The sequence below is a fragment of the Vipera ursinii genome (assembly GCF_947247035.1).
Source record: "Vipera ursinii genome assembly, chromosome: 2".
NCBI lineage: Eukaryota > Metazoa > Chordata > Lepidosauria > Squamata > Viperidae > Vipera > Vipera ursinii.
In genome coordinates, this window is record NC_139513.1 from 65,810,456 (window position 1) to 65,831,550 (window position 21,095).

Below are 21,095 nucleotides of genomic sequence, written 5' to 3' on the forward strand. Positions count from 1 at the left end.
CTGACAGGAAATTGCAGAAATGTCTAAATTTTGGTAGCCATATTATACACAAACTGCTTTTTTTGTTGTAGAATCTTTTTTTTTCTTTTTATGACTCTGCAATCTTTTGATTGGTAGTAGAGTCAGGATGACTAGAATAGAGCAGAGCATTTACTGGCTGGATGTCCTTCCTGACATCTCCATGGATTTTGCAGCAGATATTTTTCTTTGGGCCCTAAAAGAGAAACATCTGCCACTACCTAGGATTGAACTCTAAGTCTTCTGAGTCAGAGGAGAGCATCTTCACTGCTCAGTCACCATGCTGCTCTGTTGGAGAATCAATACATTTTATGACCAATAGAAGCTGCTACCAAACTTCATCTGGGATATAATTCCTGCAGTTTTCAGATGGTAAACATAGGAAATTGGGAAAAATGGGAGGAGAGGAGAAGACATATGTTTTTTCTCTCAGGTCTGAATCCAAGTAAGGGTAGTGTCGTTATCATACCTTGTACTCAGTGTCATTTCTCTACCACAGAAATATTTCATCATAAATATAAATATCAACCTTTCATATGTTTATTCTTCTACCTGTAGTTGTAAAGCTGCATCTGAGTCTGTAAAGATGCGGCGAGCCACACCATTGTTTTCTGTTGACAATCTCTCTAAGAATGCATAGTCAACGTGATAACCAAACCCAAGACTATATATAGGATATCTTCCTTTAGTTGCATTCTTAGCATTTTCTTGAATGTCTCTGGGGTTTGATACACCTGCATAGAAAGGATCACAAAACACAATTAAATAACACAATTATCTGAAAAATGTTTGTGGGGTAAACCTTTTTGGGCAGAGCAATCCTGTAACTTAAAAACAGGGCTCTACAACTTCCTAACTTTCAGCTTCAAACTCTCCTCCTAATGGGTTGGAAGAGAATGAGTAATGTTGTAATTTGGTTCCTTTTTTCTTTCCTCACTGCGTTTTCCCTGGGAAAAACAGTTGCTGTTGTTATTTATTAGATGTATTGTATTATAGCCCCCCTGCCCCATCCCAAAATATCTTGAAACTAGCGATAGACAATCAATCAACAGCAGCTTCAGGAGTTTAGCAGTCATTTGGGAGCATTTCTGGGAGCTTCTCCCAGGACTTCTGTAGTGCCTCTCACAATGAATACTAATTTTCAGCCTTTGGAGGTAGGGAGGGAACTACCAAATAATACAGAGACAAGTTCTTCATAGGAGGTGGAACTAGATCTATTTCTGCCAAAAGAAACCTCTTGGGAGTCCATGATTCTAACTGGCCAGTAAGTGCCTCCCAAATCTCACAAAGCTGAGAAACAGGTTTGGATACTCTTGTGAGATGCACATACATAAATCATCTTCCTTCCCTGTCCTCTATAACAGCACAAAGCTATAAACGTGACACATGACCACCAGGAGTTGTTATATATAGAGAGAGAATGGAGAAGACTACGTGAAAACAAGGAGACTGAATAGCAGTCTTTTTCCCATATTCATTGGTCATTCAGCTACTTACCTACATTGGCTTCCCCATCAGATAACATAATGACTAAAGAGGCACTTCTTTCAGGTACAGATTTACTTTCATAAGCTTTATTCAGCATTTCTATGCCAGTCAGTAAACCATCATTAAAATTTGTTCCTACAAAGTAAAAACAGGGGTTCGAATTTTTCAGCATATGAAAATAGAGATTCAAATATTTTCAATGTAGTGTTTTTTAATATAGCCATTTTATTTTAACCTTATTTTAATACAGCAATTTAACTTTAATTTTTCTTTTTATTTTCTACTTACCTCCTCTGTCCCTTATTTGGCTAATAAATTCCTTTGATTTGTTCACATTCTGCGGAGTAGCTTGAATTAAGTTATCTTTCCAGGTTGAAACTGAAGATTCAAACAGGATGATATTGAAGTGATCTTCCTCTTTTAAGTCTTCCACTATTTTTGTCAAGGCTTCCTTTGCCTAGAATTATTTTAAAAAAATCTAATATGGAACAAATTCTTTTGTATTTGAGGGATTGCTCAACTCTCAACAAAGGACTTCTGCTCCATACTTACTCCAACCTGTGTTCCTTTCAACTCAGTGGGCTCTCTATACTAGCACATTACATTGCTATGATCTTTTCTTCCCAATTACAGTATATTAGCCAATTGAAAACAAGGTAGTTCCCTACTGCCAGTAATCAATATTTTATCTGATAGGAGTTTATCTCTTTAAGTAGTTAGATGATAAGTTACATTGTGATAGAGCAGAAGCTATCAGCTCCTAAATTCAGATGTTATGCTCTTGTCCTGCTATTGCCACCCACATTATATGCTGCTGACAGATCCTTTGATTATATTTGTTTGCTCAAAGTCTTCAGCTATTTAACCCAAAACTACATCCTTTAAGGACAAATATTTACTGAGGGGGAAAAAATCCCGCTTCTTTTTGCGAAAGGTAGACCTCCACACTGAGGCAACACTCCCTTGTCTCCTAACCATGGTCAGTAATATTGTGCAACAGTCAGGCTCCAAACTATCATCCCTTAACCATCAATATTAAATTTAATATGTATTTTTTCATAAATAAAAATTGGCTAAGTCTTTTCCGATGTATGTGAAATTTTGCCTTTCCCCCATGAAATTCTAGGATGTTTGAAATAACATGAAATCTTACTAGAGAGATAGCTAATATTTTTTTAAAAGGATAATTGCATAACATGTTGCTTTTAAAAAATTATTGCTATTATTTTAGATTTTTATCTATTTTTAATAATTTCGTTAAGTGCAAACTGATTGTTTCAAAATTAAACTGCTTCCTCAAAGAGAGTCCTCTTATATTCACATTCACCATTTTGGGTCCTCACCCTAGTTGTAAAGCAGAATAAAGCAGTTGGCAATGTCATGTTCAAGCTTGCCAGTATCCCACATTTCATTCTAATGCTGAAGTGTTTTATTTCCTCAGGAGCCAGCTAGAAGAATGTTCTGTATGACTTTGGAGCTAAATAAATATATGGCTTAAATCAGGGATCCCCAACCTTTCCGGCTTGGCGGTCTGGCAGGGCTGGGGGAGAGAGGTGATGGTTATGTGTGAGTGGCAGGTGTGCCCGGACAAACGTGCACAGCTCCTATTTGTATGAGTGGAGCTTTGTGCATGAGCAGAAGTGGTTGCTGCACAAGCTAGTGGATCTTCATGCATGAGCGCAAGCACCCACAGCTTGGGTGAGTAGAGCTTCACGCATATGTACACACTCACCCACCACCTGCACAGCCCTTTTCTGAACAGGCCGCAGCCAGGGACCCCTGGCCTAAATCAACACATCAAAAAGAAGGGTCAGCTAAAAGTTAAGGATGAAGCATTAGAGCTCAATTACATTATTAAATAATTTCAAGTTTACTATGCTACATATTTCACTATATGGGTAAATCTTGTAAGACAGAAATAACTTGGAGTAAAAGATTGTAGGACCTGATTTTATCTGCTGTACAATTTATCATCTTTCTAGCAATATTACAAGAATTTGTGTTGTTCACTTACTTGCTGAATTTTCTGTCCAGACATGGAACCACTGATATCTATTACAAAGGCAACATTCTTAGGTAAACGTTCAAGGTTTTTTGGTGCAAAAAAGTGTACAAAGTATCCATTTACTACCTAAAAAACATTAATAAAGGTAGCATTAATTTGTGGTACGGTTTTTTGTTTAGATTTGTTTTTGTACTGGTATATTAGTTTAAATGTCAAACAACTAGATTTTACCTGTAAATTATTAGGAGAATCTCTGTTCACATCATACTTAATGACAAAATCTCCTTGTAGCAGAGTAGTTGTACAATTGTCACAGGTTCGTTGTTGTTCAATAGTAGGACTGAATGATACATGAGCCTTTAAAAAGAAGAAATCTTCATCTTAGATTTCAGCAAATGAAGAAAGCAGATTCTGCAGAAGTTTTGCTATCATTCAGCAATCCAGGATAATGAACCGTAATATTTCTCAGTACATCTTCTGCAATTTATATTCAAATATTACTTCCAAACAGCTGTGGTATATTTTTAATTATTAAATATTGGAAGAGCCCACATTGTATGTACCAGCTTTCTGCATTTGTAGGAACAATAAATGCAAGAAAAGCTAGCAGTGGAACCTTTGCGTTTTTATCTCCTTTTCTTGTCTAAGAAGACTTACTCTGCATATCTTACTCTGCATTGCCTCTTATGAACCATACTTATACACTCAAGATTATTTCATTCATTCATTCATTCGTCATATTTTCATGGTGATATTTATTATTTTTAGTTCCTCCTTCATTGATTTTATTCATTACTTTTTCCATAATGCTGGATACACCATACCAGTTCTAGGCTGTGTCAGGGGAAAAACTTGTTCAAATGAAACAGGAGACAACACACAACAAAAGTCTCACTTTAGGATCCAGAAGTTTATTGAAATGTGAAACAGACATTCAGTACATTACTTAGGTTCAAACCCATTGCAATGAGGGCCAAATGCACAAGCAGTCATTAAGGTGTGACAGCTTAATGGCCAAATGGCAACACCCTCATCTCTGAGGCAAGCAGAAGTCATTGCAGAAGTTTTACCCATCAACAAGGGTCAGTTCCTCTTTTAGTTCCCATATTCCATTTATCCCCTTCATGCATTACTGCTTTGTCGTGGCGAAGGGGCTTGTATAGTTCAATGAAGCTATGAGCTATGCCGTGCAGGGCCACCCAAGACAGACAGCTCATAGCAGAGAGTTCTGACAAAACATGATCCACTGGAGAAGGAAATGGTAACCCACTCCAGTATCTTTGCCATGAAAACCCCATGGACAGGACCAAAAGGAAAAAAAGATATGATGCTGGAAGATGAGCCCCTCAGGTTGGAAGGGGTCCAATATCCTACTGGGGAAGAGCAGAGGTCTAGTACTAGTAGCGCCAGAAAAAATGAAGCGACTGGGCCAAAGCCAAAAGGACGCTCAGTTGTGGATATATCTGTTGGTGAAAGGAAAGTCCAATGCTGTAAAGATTTTTTTTCCATAGGAACCTGGAATGTAAGATCCATGAATCAAGGAAAGCTGGACGTGGTCAAACAAGAGATGTCAAGACTGAACATCAACATCTTAGGAATCAGCGAACTAAAATGGACAGGAATGGGTGAATTTAATTCAGATGACCATCAGATATACTATTGTGGGCAAGAATCCCTCAGAAAAAATGGAGTAGCTTTCATAGTCAATAAAAGAGTAGGAAAAGCAAAACTGGGATGCAATCCCCAAAATGACAGAATGATCTCAGTTCGAATCCAAGGCAAACCATTCAATATCACAGTAGTCCAAGTCTATGCCTCAACCACTGGTGCTGAAGAGGATGAATTTGACTGGTTCTTATAGAACTAGACATCCTAGAATGTGAAGTGAAGTGGGCCTTAGGAAAGCTGAGCAACATCAAAGCTAGTGGAGGTGACAGTATTCCAGCTGAGCTATTCAAAATCTTAAAAGACGATGCAGTAAAAGTGCTACACTCAATTTGCCAGCAAGTTTGGAAAACTCAACAGTGGCCACAGGATTGGAAAAGATCAGTTTACATTCCAATTCCAAAGAAAGGCAGTGCCAAAGAATGTTCAAACTATCGCACCATTGCATTCATTTCACATGCTAATAAAGTTATGCTTAAAATCCTACAAGCTAGACTCCAGCAGTATGTGGATCGAGAACTACCAGAAGTACAGGCAGGATTTCGAAGAGGCAGAGGAACTAGAGATCAAATTGCCAACATACACTGGATCATGGAGAAAGCTAGGGAGTTCCAGAAGAACATCTACTTCTGCTTCATTGACTATGCTAAAGCATTTGTTTGTGTGGATCACAACAAACTGTGGCAAGTTCTTAAAGAGATGGGAGTACCAGACCATCTTATTTGTCTCTTGAGAAACCTATATGTGGGTCAAGAAGCAACAGTGAGAACCGGACACGGAACCACTGATTGGTTCAAAATTGGGAAAGGAGTCCGGCAAGGCTGTATAATGTCACCCTGCCTGTTTAACTTATATGCAGAGCACATCATGAGAAAGGCTGGGCTAGATGAATCAAAAGTTGGAATTAAGATTGCCGGGAAAAATATCAACAACCTAAGATATGCAGATGATACCACTCTAATGGCAGAAAGTGAAGAAGAACTAAAGAGCCTCTTGTTGTGAGTGAAGAAGGAGAGTGCAAAAGTTGGGTTGAAACTAAACATTAAAAAAACCAAGATCATGGCATCCGGCCCTCTCAATTTATTTTCCTGGGCTCCAAAATCACCGCAAATGGGGACTGTAGCCAAGAAATTAAAAGACGCATGCTCCTGGGGAGGAAAGCCATGGCAAATCTAGACAGCACACTAAAAAGCAGAAAAATCACCCTGCCAACAAAAGTGCGTATAGTCAAGGTTATGGTCTTCCCAGTTGCAATGTATGGCTGTGAAAGTTGGACCATAAGAAAGGCTGAGCGCCAAAGAATTAAGGCCTTTGAACTATGGTGCTGGAGAAGACTCCTGCGAGTCCCTTGGACTGCAAGGTGATCAAACCGGTCAGTCCTAGAGGAGATCAACCCTGACTGCTCTTTAGAAGGCCAGATCCTGAAGTTGAAACTCAAATACTTTGGCCACCTAATGAGAAGGAAGGACTCACTGGAGAAGAGCCTAATGCTGGGAAAAATTGAGGGCAAGAGAAGAACGGGACGACAGAGAATGAGGTGGCTGGATGGAGTCACTGAAGCAGTAGGTGTGAGCTTAAATGGACTCCAGAAGATGGTAGAGGACAGGAAGGCCTGGAGGAACATTGTCTATGGGGTTGCGATGGGTCGGACATGACTTCACAACTAACAACAACATTCTATTTATATAGAGAAACTGTCCCCATTTCCTACTGAAGGTCAATGGCAGCAAAAAGTATTTGTTAGCAAGCTCAAGTCTAATATATAATTGATATAAACCACTTATAAAAGAGTTATCAATATATTTTTCCTTTCACAACTGTTAGGTATTGTTTTATGTTCTTCAATAAAGAACCTATTGGGTTTTCATTCATACTAACTTCCAGGGTTTTATTTGTACAAAACCAAGTCAAAAGAAGGAGGGCCTTGACTGTCTGATTGTTTCCCACCATTTTGAAGCCACTGACTTCATCACTGCATATGATCCTGCACTGAGCATATACTATTTACTCCCCCTGCCCAAGAGTGTTCTGTTGGGCAAGAAGAGAGAGTAACTTATATTTATATAAGTAACTTATATATCCGGGTAAGATTCAAGGTGCTGGTTACAACCTATAAATGGCATGGGTCCGGGTTACTTACGGGAGCACCTGCTGCCGGCATCAATTTCCCTTCGTCCAGTGCGCTCCCACAGAGAGGGCCTCCTTAGGGTGCCGTCGGTCAAAGAGTGTCGACTGGTGGCCCCCAGGGGGAGGGCGTTCTCTGTGGGCGCGCCAGACCTTTGGAACCGTTTACCGGTGGAGCTCCGGACGGCTCCCGACCTTCGCTCCTTCTGACGTGACTTAAAAACATATTTATTTGAACAAGCCGGCCTGGTCTGATGAGTTTAGGGGTATTTTAACATTTTGTATTAATCTATTGAATTGGGCTGTTGTATTTAATATTTCTTTTAATTTTTATATATTGTATTTTATTGTATTGCCCTGTACACCGCCCTGAGTACTTCGGGAGAAGGGCGGTATAAAAATTAAATTATTATTATTATTATTATTATTATTATTATTATTATTATTATTATTATTATTATTGTTGTTGTTGTTGTTGTTGTTGTTGTTGTTATTATTATTATTATTATTATTATTATTATTATTATTATTATTATTATTATTATTATTTAGGAACAAAAGAGTTTGTCAGCCTGCTTTGCAGGCAGAAAGGCCATGAGCAATCCAGCAAGGAGTTCTGACTCGATTGAACTGCTCTATGATGGAAACTATGGAAAAGTCTTCTTTCTAATAAAAATGCTGCTGTGGTGCTTCACATTCTAGAAGAACCAAGGCCAAAAGAAACAGGAAAAAAGCAAGAAAACAGTCATGGATCACGCTTCTGTAATAGCAAGTGATCCCTTACTAGATTATACTGAGAAAAGAAATGTGGAGTAGACTTCAGAAACTATTCAGCACTGCAGCTTGACTTCTCAAGTGTCTGTGTTGCTACCTTAAACAATGTACCTATATTAGCCAGTGTAACTAATGACTTAAACTTCCAAATGCATTATCTGTTCATTGGTAGGAATTCTTTTCAGGAACTCAGAAAGCTAAAATATAGGGGAAGGTTTTCATTATCTAATGTCCAGCACTTTTCCAAAATATTGACTTACCTTCAGAAAGAGCAAAGAAGCCTTGGAAAAGCAAATAGAACATGCTTTGCAAGAATGAGTAATGTTTCTGGAAGAAAGCCTAAAGTACTGCATACTTTACACACTGATAGTGGGAGTAAAAACACAGGAAAGGAAGGTGAGAAATAGCTGAGAGGACAGAGGATAAAACATGACAAAATAGTAACCAATATCCCACCACAAAGTGATGGGGCAGAGAGGAAAACCAGAATCTAATGCAAATGATCAAAAGCATGATTCCCTATGCTATACTAATAAAGTAATATTGGGAAGAAGTAATAATGCTTGCAACTTCCAGTACGATCTACCCATAAAAGACAAAGTGAATTGTGGTACAGGTAGTCCTCGACCTACGACCATTATTAAGCCCAAAATTTATGTTGTTAAGTAAGACATTTGTTAAGCGAGTTTTGCCTCATTTTATGATCTTTCTTGCCACAGTTGTTAAGTGAATCTTGTTTCTCCATTGACTTTGCTTGTCAGAAGGTCACAAAAAGTGATCACATGACCTTGGGACACAGCAATGGTCATAAATATGGACTAGCTGCCAAGCGTCTGAATTTTGATCAGGTGATCATGGGGATGCTGCAAAAGTCGTAACTGTGAAAGACAGTTATAAGTCGTTTTATTCAGTGCTGTTGTAACTTTGAATGGTCACTAAATGAACTATTGTAAGTCAAGGAATACCAGTATAAAACCAAAGCAATGTGAAGCACATCATGTGTTGGAATTCAAAGCGTATGTATATATTTAAAATTTTATAAAACTATCCTCTTTCACTTCGGCAATCTAATACGTTTAAGTTATGAAGATATTAAATAGACACAAGTGATACATAATTCCCTGCATTCTATTAAAATAAACAGCGTGGCATATTTTGATGAAGACAAGGACTGAATACTGAGATTTCATTTAGAAATGCCAAGAGGAGAAGCAATAGTGGAGCTTTCATAGCAAGAAAGAATTGTGATGAATTAGTGTGATGAAGAAGGCAATACATTGTCTAATTCTACAAGACAAAATAGGTTGCCAACAGATACTCCCCAAAACATGGCAAAGATTACAATGGAATCTTTGTACCAGCGGTGAAACACATTTTAATAATAATACCCTTTGCTAATTTAATTTCGCTTATTAAATGTCTCAATCTCAAAGGACTCAGAGCAGCTTTAAGACAAATGTTGCTCAATACCTATATGTACCGTAAAGGCAACTTTCCTATATGAAGGAAGGCATATAAATGTAAAAGCCATCATGATTCAGAACCTGAAAAAGAAAGACTTGTGTAAGTTACAGAAGTGTGTCCATGGATTCAAATAAGAAGAATCAAATAAAACACTGGAATCAGCTTGGAATGAAACACTGAATCAAACGTTTTTTTAAGGACCAGTACTCGAATCTTGTCTATACATCAGATGCAAGAACAGGAAATGGACACTGACTTTACTGTTCCTCTGTGTGCACAGTCTTTCTACCGTGTTTCCCTGAAAGTAAGACCCAGTCTTACTTTCTTTTGGGCTCTGAAATAAGCACTAGGGCTTACTTTCAGTGTAGGAGTTACAATTGCCAGCACCTGCTTTCCCACTCCATCACATTTCTCTGTGGCCGCAGAGCTGGACAGCTTGCCCCACCACCGCCCAGATGCGAAGGTTCCAGTCTCTGTCAACAGCAACAGCAGACTTCCCCTCTGGGATGGAGCTCTCTGCCGCCATCGCGGCTTCCCCCTCAGAGCTGCAAAGGTGGAGCTTGGTAGGCAGTGGCAGGGCATAGCCCGGGCGTGGCCCAGCAGCAGCAGCAAAGCAACAGCAGAATCCCCCCAGGATGGCCCACTGCAAGGTACCATTATTTACTCTTAATACTAAGCACCTAGACCAGGGGTAGGCAACCTCGGCTCTTTTATGACTCATGGACTTCAACTCCCAGAATTCCTGAGTCAGCTTTGCTAACTCAGGAATTCTGGGAGTTGAAGTCCATGAGTCATAAAAGAGCCGAGGTTGCCTACCCCTGACCTAGACTGAGCCCTGTTCCCGGTAAATACTACTAGCTTGCAGCAGATGCCGATGAGGCCATCCCAGGGGAATTCTGCTGTTGCTTTGCTGCTGCTGCTGCTGCTGCTGCTGCTGTGCCATGCCCGGCCTATGCCCTACCAAGCTTCACCTTTGCCACTGGCTTAAATGATACAGGTAATGCCTCGGAGCAGCCTTGCAGTTCAGAGGGGAAAACAGCAGTGGTGGCGGAGCGCTCCGTCCCAGGGGGAGGGAGTCTTCTGTTGCTGTTGACAGAGACGGGAAGCTTTGTCTGCTTGAAAATGGGGCAGTTGGAAAGGGAGTGAATCCCTCCGTTTCCAACTGCCCCATTTTCAACCAGACGAAGCTTCCAGTCTCTGTCATCTCTCTGAAAAGTGCATGGCATGCCCAGATCACATTCCACACCCACACCTCCACGCTGGACTTACCTGGGCTGCACCAAGGGGCTGGCGGGCTGCTCCTGGACACCGTTGGCCCCACATGCTCGCCACCACTTGTGCTGGCCACCCCCACCCCCGGGCTTATTTTTGGGGTAGGGCTTATATTAAGTCCACCCCTAAAATTCAACCTAAGGCTTACTTTCAAGGTAGGTTGTACTTTTGGGAAAAAATGGCATAGCTACCTCCTTCAACATTAAAAAATACTGTAAAGCAGAAAAACTTTGAAAGAGTGAAGATTAGACGTGATAAGGCTTAAATATATTCAGTATTATTGTTTGGGTTCAGCTTCATCCCTTTTTTTGAACCCTGCTTATTTTTTCCATTCTGACACACATATTTTTTTGTAAGTGCAGTTCTTTAGCTATTCTAGGAAAATATTGCCTATTCCTGATATAGGGAAATGATTGGGAACTACTTTTACTTTTGTGAAGTATCCTCAAATAATTCTGTGCCTGTATCTTTGCTGTGCCATGTCTCACTTAGAGCCTTGGCTGGGACAATATTACCTGTCAACTGAGTTCCATGAAACAAGCAGATATATTCAGGGGCTCATTCTCTTCTTCTCTTCTGGATAAGGCATGTCACCATTGTGATTCTCTCTTCTTTCATATGAATCCATTTGACTTCTTGTGTACTTACTTTCAATCAGGGGAATCTGCATCCAAGGTGGTGACCATCCTCATGTTCCAACTTACCATAGTTAATACTCAGTTAACAATGGTAATTGGGACTGGCATTGCCACACAAACCGCTTAGCTGCAGAAATCCTGGCAGTCCCCATTGCCATTGCCCATCCCACTGGTCATTAGGCAAGGACTACCTGTGTCTGAATCACCTTTCAAGACTCTATTACCAGGCATACCTTTTTTTCTGAAAAAGACTTTTTCACGACTGGCAGCAGTTCGTTGTTGAGGAACGTCCCTTCAACTTCAAGTTCACTGATGCCTTGAGGCTCAAAGATATTTGCTTCAATCTGTAACATTGATTTAAAATTTTTTTGATGTTAGCAAGACTGAGAAAAAAATCAGATATACTACCAATAATGTAAATTGTAAACAAAGCATTAAAAAAAGAATTAAATCCATAGTTATTTATACATTTGTCTCTAAATTAATGGGAGAGATAAAATTCCCGGAAAGAGTTCTGAAACTCACAAGCTTTTCCAAAAACTACTACAGGATAAAACCACAATACATTTGATCGTACCTCAAATTTATTGACAAGCTGCTTTGGGTTTACTTTTATAAACATCTCATATTTCCCAAACTTTCGCTTCAATAGTTCTTCATAAGTCAATTGAAAAGTAACTTTGCTGGATGACGCAACGTTGACCGAAACACTGAATTTCTCTGTTTTTCTTCCAGAAGCTCTTCACATATTAAACACAGGAAGATTCATAAGATTTAAGAGAGCCATAAAAGGATGGTCACATATCCACATGCTGAATAATATAGCCCACCATTTAATACTTCCATTTGCTCTCTGTTCATATACTTAGCATCTGTTTATTGAATAAATACTTAGGACAGCAAATGAAATAACGAAACAGATACGGTGTGGCCTCACATACTTACTTCACAAGCCCTGCAGTCTGGCCCCTTGAAACTGCTTGTTGATACTGTTTTTGGGCAACTTCTTTTTCCTTTATGACTCCAGGATAAGTGACACCATCAATTGTCCTATTGAAGGATACATCAGATATCTGAATATATATGCAGAGATGTTATTATTCTTATTTTTGCTTCAGTTCATCAAGTAAAGGGGCTATTTGAGAGGAATAATGCAGAGGCTGGAAAGAATGCTGCCTCTGTATGACTGAAAACATAAATGAATAAAAATGAAGGAAAACCTTCTCCGGATATTGCAGAGCAGATTTGTAAAAACTCTATCCAGAGAGCAAGTCTAGTTCAGAGGAGCTTATGTAAGAGATGGTTCCCTTTTGGATGAACACTAAAAAGGATGAAGGTAAGAATAATGCTGTAATGGAACCAGTTATCTAGACTGGTGGGAACGGAGAGGTTGTGACGGAGACCTTAATTTAGGTTTCCTATTTTGAGCACATAATTGGATTAGACGTCTACAACTGCAGCTGTGTGATTCATGGTAGTTTAACAGCATCTGAATGGCTTAATTATTGCTAGACTGATCTCCAAAGCATAGAGAAATAAGAAAATAATGTACATACAAGGTAAAGTTGGAAATAAAGGCTGTTTTAGGAAGCTCCACATCAAAGCGAGCTTCCTTGGACACATTGGCACGATTGACAGCTCGACTAGTGATGACATTACGGGAAAACCTTGAAGTAACACTGCAGTCAATTTTCACCCAGTAGATTTCTATGCCTTGGGTGTGCTAGAGAATAAAAAAGTCACACAATTATAAAGAAATATACTGCTGATGTTTTTAATCTTTATTTTAAACACTTTGAGGTAGCAAAAAGATCTTTCAATACCTCACATCCCATAAATAGTAATTTCTTTTAATGCTAATTACAATGAATTAGTTTTTTTATTTACTTACAAAATGTTTCATAAATTGCACCTGACCCCAATCATTTTCTGGTTCCATTCCTATTATTTTTTAAAATGAATTCCTAAGGCCCAGATATATGCTCAGCATATTCACAATACAAGAAATATCCAGAAAATGATATGAAGGGGGATCTGTGGGTCAGAGTTTGATCTCTGATCCTCACAGGCCAAGTCTTGCATTGTGGGTTGTAATGAGGCAGAATACAAGAACAAACTTCTAAAGCATTTTATTTTCTTTCTGTAAAGGGAACACAAACAGATATCTGTAAACCCCTGAATCCATGACCGAGGTTGTCTCCTTCATAAAAGACGGTGATGAGGCCTTCACACACATGCACATGATGGGTACTTTGCAAGAGTGAATGAAATATGCCATTTGCTCAGAATTACAACATCCCTGAACAGAAGAGGATTGATTTCAGAAGAAATCAATATAGCTTTCAAGTTGAGTAAGCCCAGCAATGAAGAGGCATTCGACTAAGATAAAATATTTATAAAATTTCACGTGGCATGGAAACGTAATGACCAGCATTCTAAATGAAAGGTTACTTACCACATCAGTGGCACTTCTCTTCTAAAAATAGAGTGAAAAAAGGAATAATTATTGCCAAACAACATATGTTGTATCTTACCAAATATGCTACATAGTAGCTGTATGTCATTCCACATTTCTTTTCATTTTAAGCGAGAGCATCACAATAAATGAGAGCTCCCATAATAATCAGCATGCACAACCTTGGCTGAGTTCTTACCAAACAAATCCCCATCTTACTGACCTGTCTAGTCTGGAAACATTAATTACGTCAACAGACAAAAATAAACATCTGGAAAATATGCCATAAATTTTCATACTAACTATAATAAATATCTTTACTTAATAGAGTTGTTCTACTGTTCCTCAGAGGCACAGAGTACTAAGATTATTTCATATTCCTTCCCATGTCTGTGGAATTGCCTAAGTTCAGTTTTAGGTAAGTTAGGTGTAAACATAGGTGTGGTGGATAGCTCTCTCATGTATGTATGTATGTATGTATGCATGTATGTATTTATGTACCACTATGCATCCGTTTCAAACACCCCACCATCACACACAAATTGACGGAAATACTCCTTTGTTATATTTGATTCATTATTTCTTAATTCAGTGTTTATTTTAAAAAATATTATTTTTTTAAAAAATTGAAATATACAACACAATATACAGCAGATAGAAATCAAGTTTGGATCCAATAGGGTCCCCCTTGGGGTACCTATCAGCAGCTCAGGAGCTGCTGACAGGCAGAGTGAGGGACCAAAACCCCTTAAAGGCTTCTAATCAAACCTTTATTATGGTCATAGACCAGCATAACTTTGCCTGCTTCATATCCAAATGCAGCATGTCTGAGCCAGCTAGCCCAGGGCATGAAATTTCATAGAGAAGTAGTTTCTGTGAAGTTTAGAATTGCAGCCAAATTAAGTATGTGGTAAGTAAAGATATCTCAAATCAGGCAGGCAGAAGGCTGAAGAAGTCTTGAAGGATCCAGATAGTGGATTTGCAGTTGCTGCTTAAAGCTAAAAAAAAAATCTAAGGAAATAAGTAGGGGACTTGATATATTTAGCTACGTACCTTAATGTTTCTCAGCGGGTTTATCAAAATATCTGAAGTTACAAGAGCAGGAATCAAGGCCAGTAAAATATAGCATGGGATATGCTTCCCCATGTTGGAAGAAAAATAAAAATGTCAATTTGGAAGGACCTTTATTTGTATGAACCTTGTCCATAGTCAAAGAGTAACATCGAAGTAACTATGGCAAATATTTATCTTTGGAAAATGGTTGATGAAATTTCTTCATGAAAGCTAGGGAGCCTAAGTCCAGAAAAGAATATTTCAGCCTCTAATCTATCTAGCCTACATTCACCCATTGTGTCCTATGTAGAGCACCTTTAAAATTAACTCTCAAATTATATTTCACATCTGTTTCACCAATATGGTCAGAACTCTTCAGATTTCTTGAGCTAGCACTTGGATCACCTGGATACATTTCCCAACTGAGGCTTCTATTTCAATTAAAGTCATTATGTTTTTATGCATGTAAATTGCTCTTATGAATAAACAGGAATCAAGGCCAATAAAATATAACATGGGATATGCTTCCCCGTGTTGGAAGAAAAATAAAAATTTCAATTTGGAAGGACCTTTATTTGTATGAACCTTGCCTGTAGTCAAAGAGTAACATCCAAGTAACTATGGCAAATATTTATCTTTGGAAAATGGTTGGTGAAATTTCCTCATGAAAGCCTAAGGCCTAAGGCCAGAAAATATTTCTGCTTCTAATCTATCAAGCCGAGGTTCACCCATTGTGTCCTAAATCTCACCCATTGAGATTTAAAATTTAATTCCAAATTATATTTCGCATATGTTTCACCAATATGATCAAAAATCTTGAGATTTCTTCAGCTAGCACTTGGATCACCTGGATACATTTCCCACCTGAGACTTCTATTTCAATTAAAGTCATTATGTTTTTATGCATGTAAACTGCTCTTATGAATAACAAGAATAAGACTTTATAAGCTTTTCCCTTGGTTTTTCAGAATCTGATTAAAGAAGAAAATTGTTATAAAACATAATTAAATTGTGGTTTAAAACATGCTTCTACTTTTAAGTTCCTGTCAAAGAGAAATTTCTCTCTTAATATATACTGTTCAAAAAAAATAAAGGGAACACAAGATAAGACATCTAACTATTAAATATAGTACATTGTGTTGTTTAAGTGTTCCCTTTATTTTTTTGAGCAGTATAGTTTTCAGAGAGATAGTAACAATTGCTCTATCCAGTGAATAACTAAATATACCTAGAATGAAAAGATATTTTGTGTCTTTCTTGAACAAAAAACGTAGAAAGAACAGTATAGATGTTAAAGACTTCTTGGGAAGGTAAAACTGAATCTTGGCTGAAATTGTCCAAAGCTGAATTATTAGTCTCTGCAACACTGTGCAACTCTAGAAAGAAAATGAGGTGACCAATGAAGGAGAATATTTGTAGCTCAGGGTTGAAATGAGGGGTCCTTGGTGTTCTCTGAGCTTCCTCGTTTTCTTGCAAACGTTTCATTACCCTAACTAGATAACATCATCAGTGCTAGTAAGGAATATTGTTTGCTGTCATTTTATATTCTGGTGTCTTGCCTGTCTGGGTGGGTAGGGGTGGTCTTACAGTAGGGATTCTTTGCTTGGGCCATTTACTGAGAAAAAGAAAAAGACTCCAGCACCTCTGTACCAGTAATCAGCACTCAGATCAGCATAGATTAACTCCAAGTTCACCTTCAGACCGAGAATCAAGTAAGCAATACCCCAATCAAGAAACTTCCAAAGAGCCACTAGTAAACAGCCCAACCAAAGAATCCCTGAGACCACCCTCACCCACACAGACAGGCAAGATACCACAATATAAACTGACAGCAAACAACACTCCTTACTAGCATTAGTTAGGGTAATGAAACGTCTGCACGAAAACAAGCAAGCTCAGAGAGCACCAAGGACCCCCTGACTGGAAGAGCCTTGGCGCCTCCTGGTGGTCTCAAAGAAAAAGTTGCTTATCCTGTTCTATGGACCTATAGTCTCTGTGTGTGTGTGTGTGTGTTACTAATCTCAAGCACACTTTCCAATTGCAGAAAGAGATTCCGTCTCAACAATAATTTAGCAAATAGAGATGGAAATTGAGCAGAGTATCTGGGAAAGAGACATGGATGTGAATTCCGTTTCCCCCCCCCCCAGTATTTGTATGAAAAGCATATTCTGCACAGAGCTCTCAAAACTCTAAATGTTTCCCTGATGCATTCTAATATTATCAAATATCAAAATATTATCAAAGTACAAAAATAGAGAAAAATAGCTTGATAATAAAGGGAAAGTCTTATAGATTAAATATGAGAAGATAATAGAAAATTTATATAGAATTAAAATTGCATAAAATAATCAGAAATGATTGATGGATCTATGAGGAAAGTGAAGGGCGGAAATGGACTACCTTTGTTTTTCAATACAAGACAATTATCTATCATCTATCTATCTATCTATCTATCTATCTATCTATCTATCTATCTATCTATCTATCTATCTATCTATCTATCTATCTGTTGTGATTCAGGGTCAGCCTGTGGGTTCGGCAGTTGGGTCGGACGACTCAGAGGAGGAGGAGGGGGGTGTTGAAGACCTTGCTGAGGGGTTGAAGATCTTGCTGATGAGAGCCCTCAGCCAGGCCCCTCCCACTTGGTCACCACGGGGACCCAGCTGTGTGAGCCTGACAGCGTGGATGAAGATGACCCACAGCTGGCCCTGTTCAAGGACGCCCGACGCAGGAGGCAGTCAATTAGGAGTAAACAGAGGAAGGCAATGGGGCTTCTCGGAAGGAGGCAGAGAGAAGCCACGCCCTGAACTCTATATAAAGGGAAAGTCTGGGAGGGCTGGTTTGCTAAAGGCAACCGCTCGGATAGTTCATGTTTCTTAAAGCTCCTGTTTCTTGGTTTGTCTTGTTCTGTTTGTTTTTGTGGTAATAAATTTGGCAGGCGTAATTCCAGCCTCTTGCCTTCTTGAAAAAGGGGTTGTCCCTGCCTTTTCTGCAGGGCTGATAGCAGGCTGGTACAGAACACTATCTATCTATCTATGGCTCTTCCTACAAATCAAACTTATCAGTTTTCCCAGTTATATCCCACAGTTCTAACAGCAAATCAGAGGCCTAGAATTTGCTGTTCTACAATGCAAAAATAAAAGATATTCTTTTCTACTGTTTTCCATTTCTTTTTCTTGTAAGCTAAAAACCAACAATCATTTTAATAACGCTTCTTCCCAAGCGTTGCACTGCATCTTTCATATCCATGATGTGTGTGTGTGTTTCTGATTGGGGCTGGTCAGCACCCGCCAGCTGAAGCGACCCATGCTGAAACCAGCTGAGAGCCGCAATGGTTTTCTGCAGCTGACAGTGCTAAGCGGCTTCAAGGCTGGAGAGGTAGGTGTAAAGCAGCCTTGGCTGAAGCTGAGCAGAGCCACACAAGCTGGAGCAGCTGATTTGAGTGAGGAGAAAAGCGTTTCCTCAGGAACCACCCAAAGCTCCGCAGCTGGAAGAGCTTCAGCCGAGGCCAATCAATCCAAATCAGAAAAGGTGCGCAGACCAAACTGTGGACCAGGAAAGAGATGCTGGACAGGCTGTGCTCCAGAAGTTTTAATAAATGCCTCCAGCGAGATTCTATCGGGGCCTGAAGGAAAGGTCAGCTCTTTATAGCCACCGTGTGCTCTTGCCCCATGGAGCACCTTTTACGCATGAGGCGCCCGGCTCATTCACACCCTGGAATGTGAGGAAGGTGGCCAGAAGCAGCAGCAGAGGTGCCTTCCCACTTGATAAGGCTGGTGCAAGGTAAAGGCAATTCCAGCCACCCCCTTCCCACCCGGACCACTCCTTCAGTCAGTTACTTGGGTGCAGTAGCCCCCTCCTCTTCGAGAAGCCTCATCCAACTCTACACTGGGAATTCTGGTGAAAGGGGGGCACAATGAGGAGTGTGAGGGAGAAGCGAACGGGCTACGGCAGGAGTGGTGGGGTCTATTCATTTGGCAGTGTCATTTGGCAGGAAGAGAGAGGGAGGGAGGGAGGGAGTGAGAGGGAAAGAGGGAGAGAGAGCATGTGAACTGCAGCAGAGGCTGGTCTCTTCCCAACCCAAATGGTGAAGCATCAATTTGGTTTCCAGACATATTTTCAGAGCCCTGGGGAAAGCATGTAGAGCAAACTGTTGTGGCCCTTTTATTTTTCGTTTCCTAGGAACTGTCAGACAGTTATTGAGACAGGCGAGTGGCAGCCACCCCTTTTTAAAAGACAAAAAGGATTGGAATTTGTTAGATTTTCCCAGTAAGTGGTTTGCTGGAAGGAAGAGGGAGAGAGGGAGGGAGGGAGAGGGAGGGAGGGAAGGAAGGAAGGGAGAGGGAGAGAGGGAAGGAGAGAGAGGGAGGGAGGGAGGGGGAGGGAGAGAGAGCGAGAGAGGGAAGGGGAGGGAGAGAGCAGTTCATTGATTTCATAAATGCAACACACTGTAGTTTTTTTATACATAGCATAAAGGTAAAAAATGATATATGCAGTGTTATCTTCATTTTAGATGTCAAAAGGGTTTTGTGGCTCCCGGTGTTTTCTTTTCTGTGGGAAATGGGTCCAAATGGCTCTTTGAGTGTTTAAGGTTGTCGACCCTTGACCTATACTATACCTGTGCATTTGGTTTTTCTTGCCTAAATGTAGGACCTATTTAACTTATATGCAGAGCACATCATTTTTACTCATTGTTTTAGCCTGGGCAGTTGTTTAATTCTCTTTTAACTTTTGTATCTTTGTATTTTTATATGTTTGCCCTGTTCACCGCCCTGAGTCCTCCGGGAGAAGGGCGGTATACAAATAAATTTTATTATTATTATTATTATTATTATTATTATTATTATTATTATTATTATTATTATCATGAGAAAGGCAGGGCTAGATGAATCAAAAGTTGGAATTAAGATTGCCGGAAGAAATATCAACAAACTAAGATATGCAGATGATACCACTCTAATGGCAGAAAGTGAAGAAGAACTAAAGAGCCTCTTGTTGCGGGTGAAGAAGGAGAGTACAAAACTTGGGTTGAAACTTAACATTAAGAAAACCAAGATCATGGCATCCGGCCCTCTCAATTCCTGGCAAATAGATGGGGAATAAATGGAGGTAGTGACAGATTTTATTTTCCTGGGCTCCAAGATCACTGCAGATAGGGACTGTAGCCAGGAAATTAAAAAATGCTTGCTCCTCAGGAGGAAAGCCATGGCAAATCTTGACAGCACACTAAAAAGCAGAGACATCACCCTGTCAACAAAAGTGCATATAGTCAAGGCTATGGTCTTCCCAGTTACAATGTATGGCAGTGAAAGTTGGACCATAAAAAAGGCTGAGCGCCAAAGAATTGAGGCCTTTGAACTATGGTGCTGGAGAAGACTCCTGCGAGTCCCTTGGACTGCAAGGCGATCAAACCGGTCAGTCCTAGAGGAGATCAACCCTGACTACTCTTTAGAAGGCCAGATCCTGAAGCTAAAACTCAAATACTTTGGCCACCTAATGAGAAGGAAGGACTCACCGGAGAAGAGCCTAATGCTGGGAAAAATTGAGGGCAATAGAAGAAGGGGACGACAGAGAATGAGGTGGCTGGATGGAGTGACTGAAGCAGTAGGCGTGAGCCTAAATGGACTCCAGAAGGATCTTTGAAAGATATAGTTCAGTAGTTCTGAGATCACATCTGCCAGTTCCTTCAGAACCATGGGGTATAGTCCATCTGCTCCTGGTGATTTGAACTCTTGTTCACTGTGTTATTTACCTGTAATATCTATCTAAACCAGCTGGATTTGGAGCTGTTGTCATCAGTGGGTTGGTGATAGTTAAAAATATTTTTCATTTCTTGCAACCTAGAGGTTTGATATTTCGACCATCTCTGTAACTCTACATATTAATACTGCTTCTGTAATGGATAATTTTCTATAGAACAAACTGCTATTGGAGCTGACAGACACACACAACCACAGCATTATCCAGACATTTCGGAGATATTTTTATGTTGTAACATATAAGTTTTCCATATTTAATGTTTAGTTATGTAAAATTGCTTAGAGACATTCAAGAGTGAGTAGAAAATAAACGGTGTGGGGAAACCCAATGAACAAGACAAGAGACAGCAACACAAAACAATAGTTCTTACTTTAAGATT

The 21,095-nt window shown here is 39.7% G+C and overlaps 1 protein-coding gene across 1 annotated transcript in view; it reads right to left on the bottom strand.

The window, feature by feature from the left end:
- LOC310634820 (inter-alpha-trypsin inhibitor heavy chain H3-like) overlaps positions 1-15,049 on the bottom strand; it is a gene marked incomplete at its 5' end in the record, with an annotated part of 29,049 nt that extends 14,000 nt beyond the window's left edge. Inside the window, 11 exons of the mRNA XM_083353356.1 lie at positions 571-736; positions 1,512-1,641; positions 1,795-1,963; positions 3,521-3,637; positions 3,743-3,868; positions 11,682-11,792; positions 12,026-12,188; positions 12,394-12,498; positions 13,005-13,171; positions 13,904-13,924; positions 14,957-15,049. Of these exons, the coding sequence (XP_083209482.1) occupies positions 571-736; positions 1,512-1,641; positions 1,795-1,963; positions 3,521-3,637; positions 3,743-3,868; positions 11,682-11,792; positions 12,026-12,188; positions 12,394-12,498; positions 13,005-13,171; positions 13,904-13,924; positions 14,957-15,049 (1,368 nt within the window). The remainder of the gene's footprint in view (positions 1-570; positions 737-1,511; positions 1,642-1,794; positions 1,964-3,520; positions 3,638-3,742; positions 3,869-11,681; positions 11,793-12,025; positions 12,189-12,393; positions 12,499-13,004; positions 13,172-13,903; positions 13,925-14,956) is intronic.
- Positions 15,050-21,095: the final 6,046 nt, after the last annotated feature.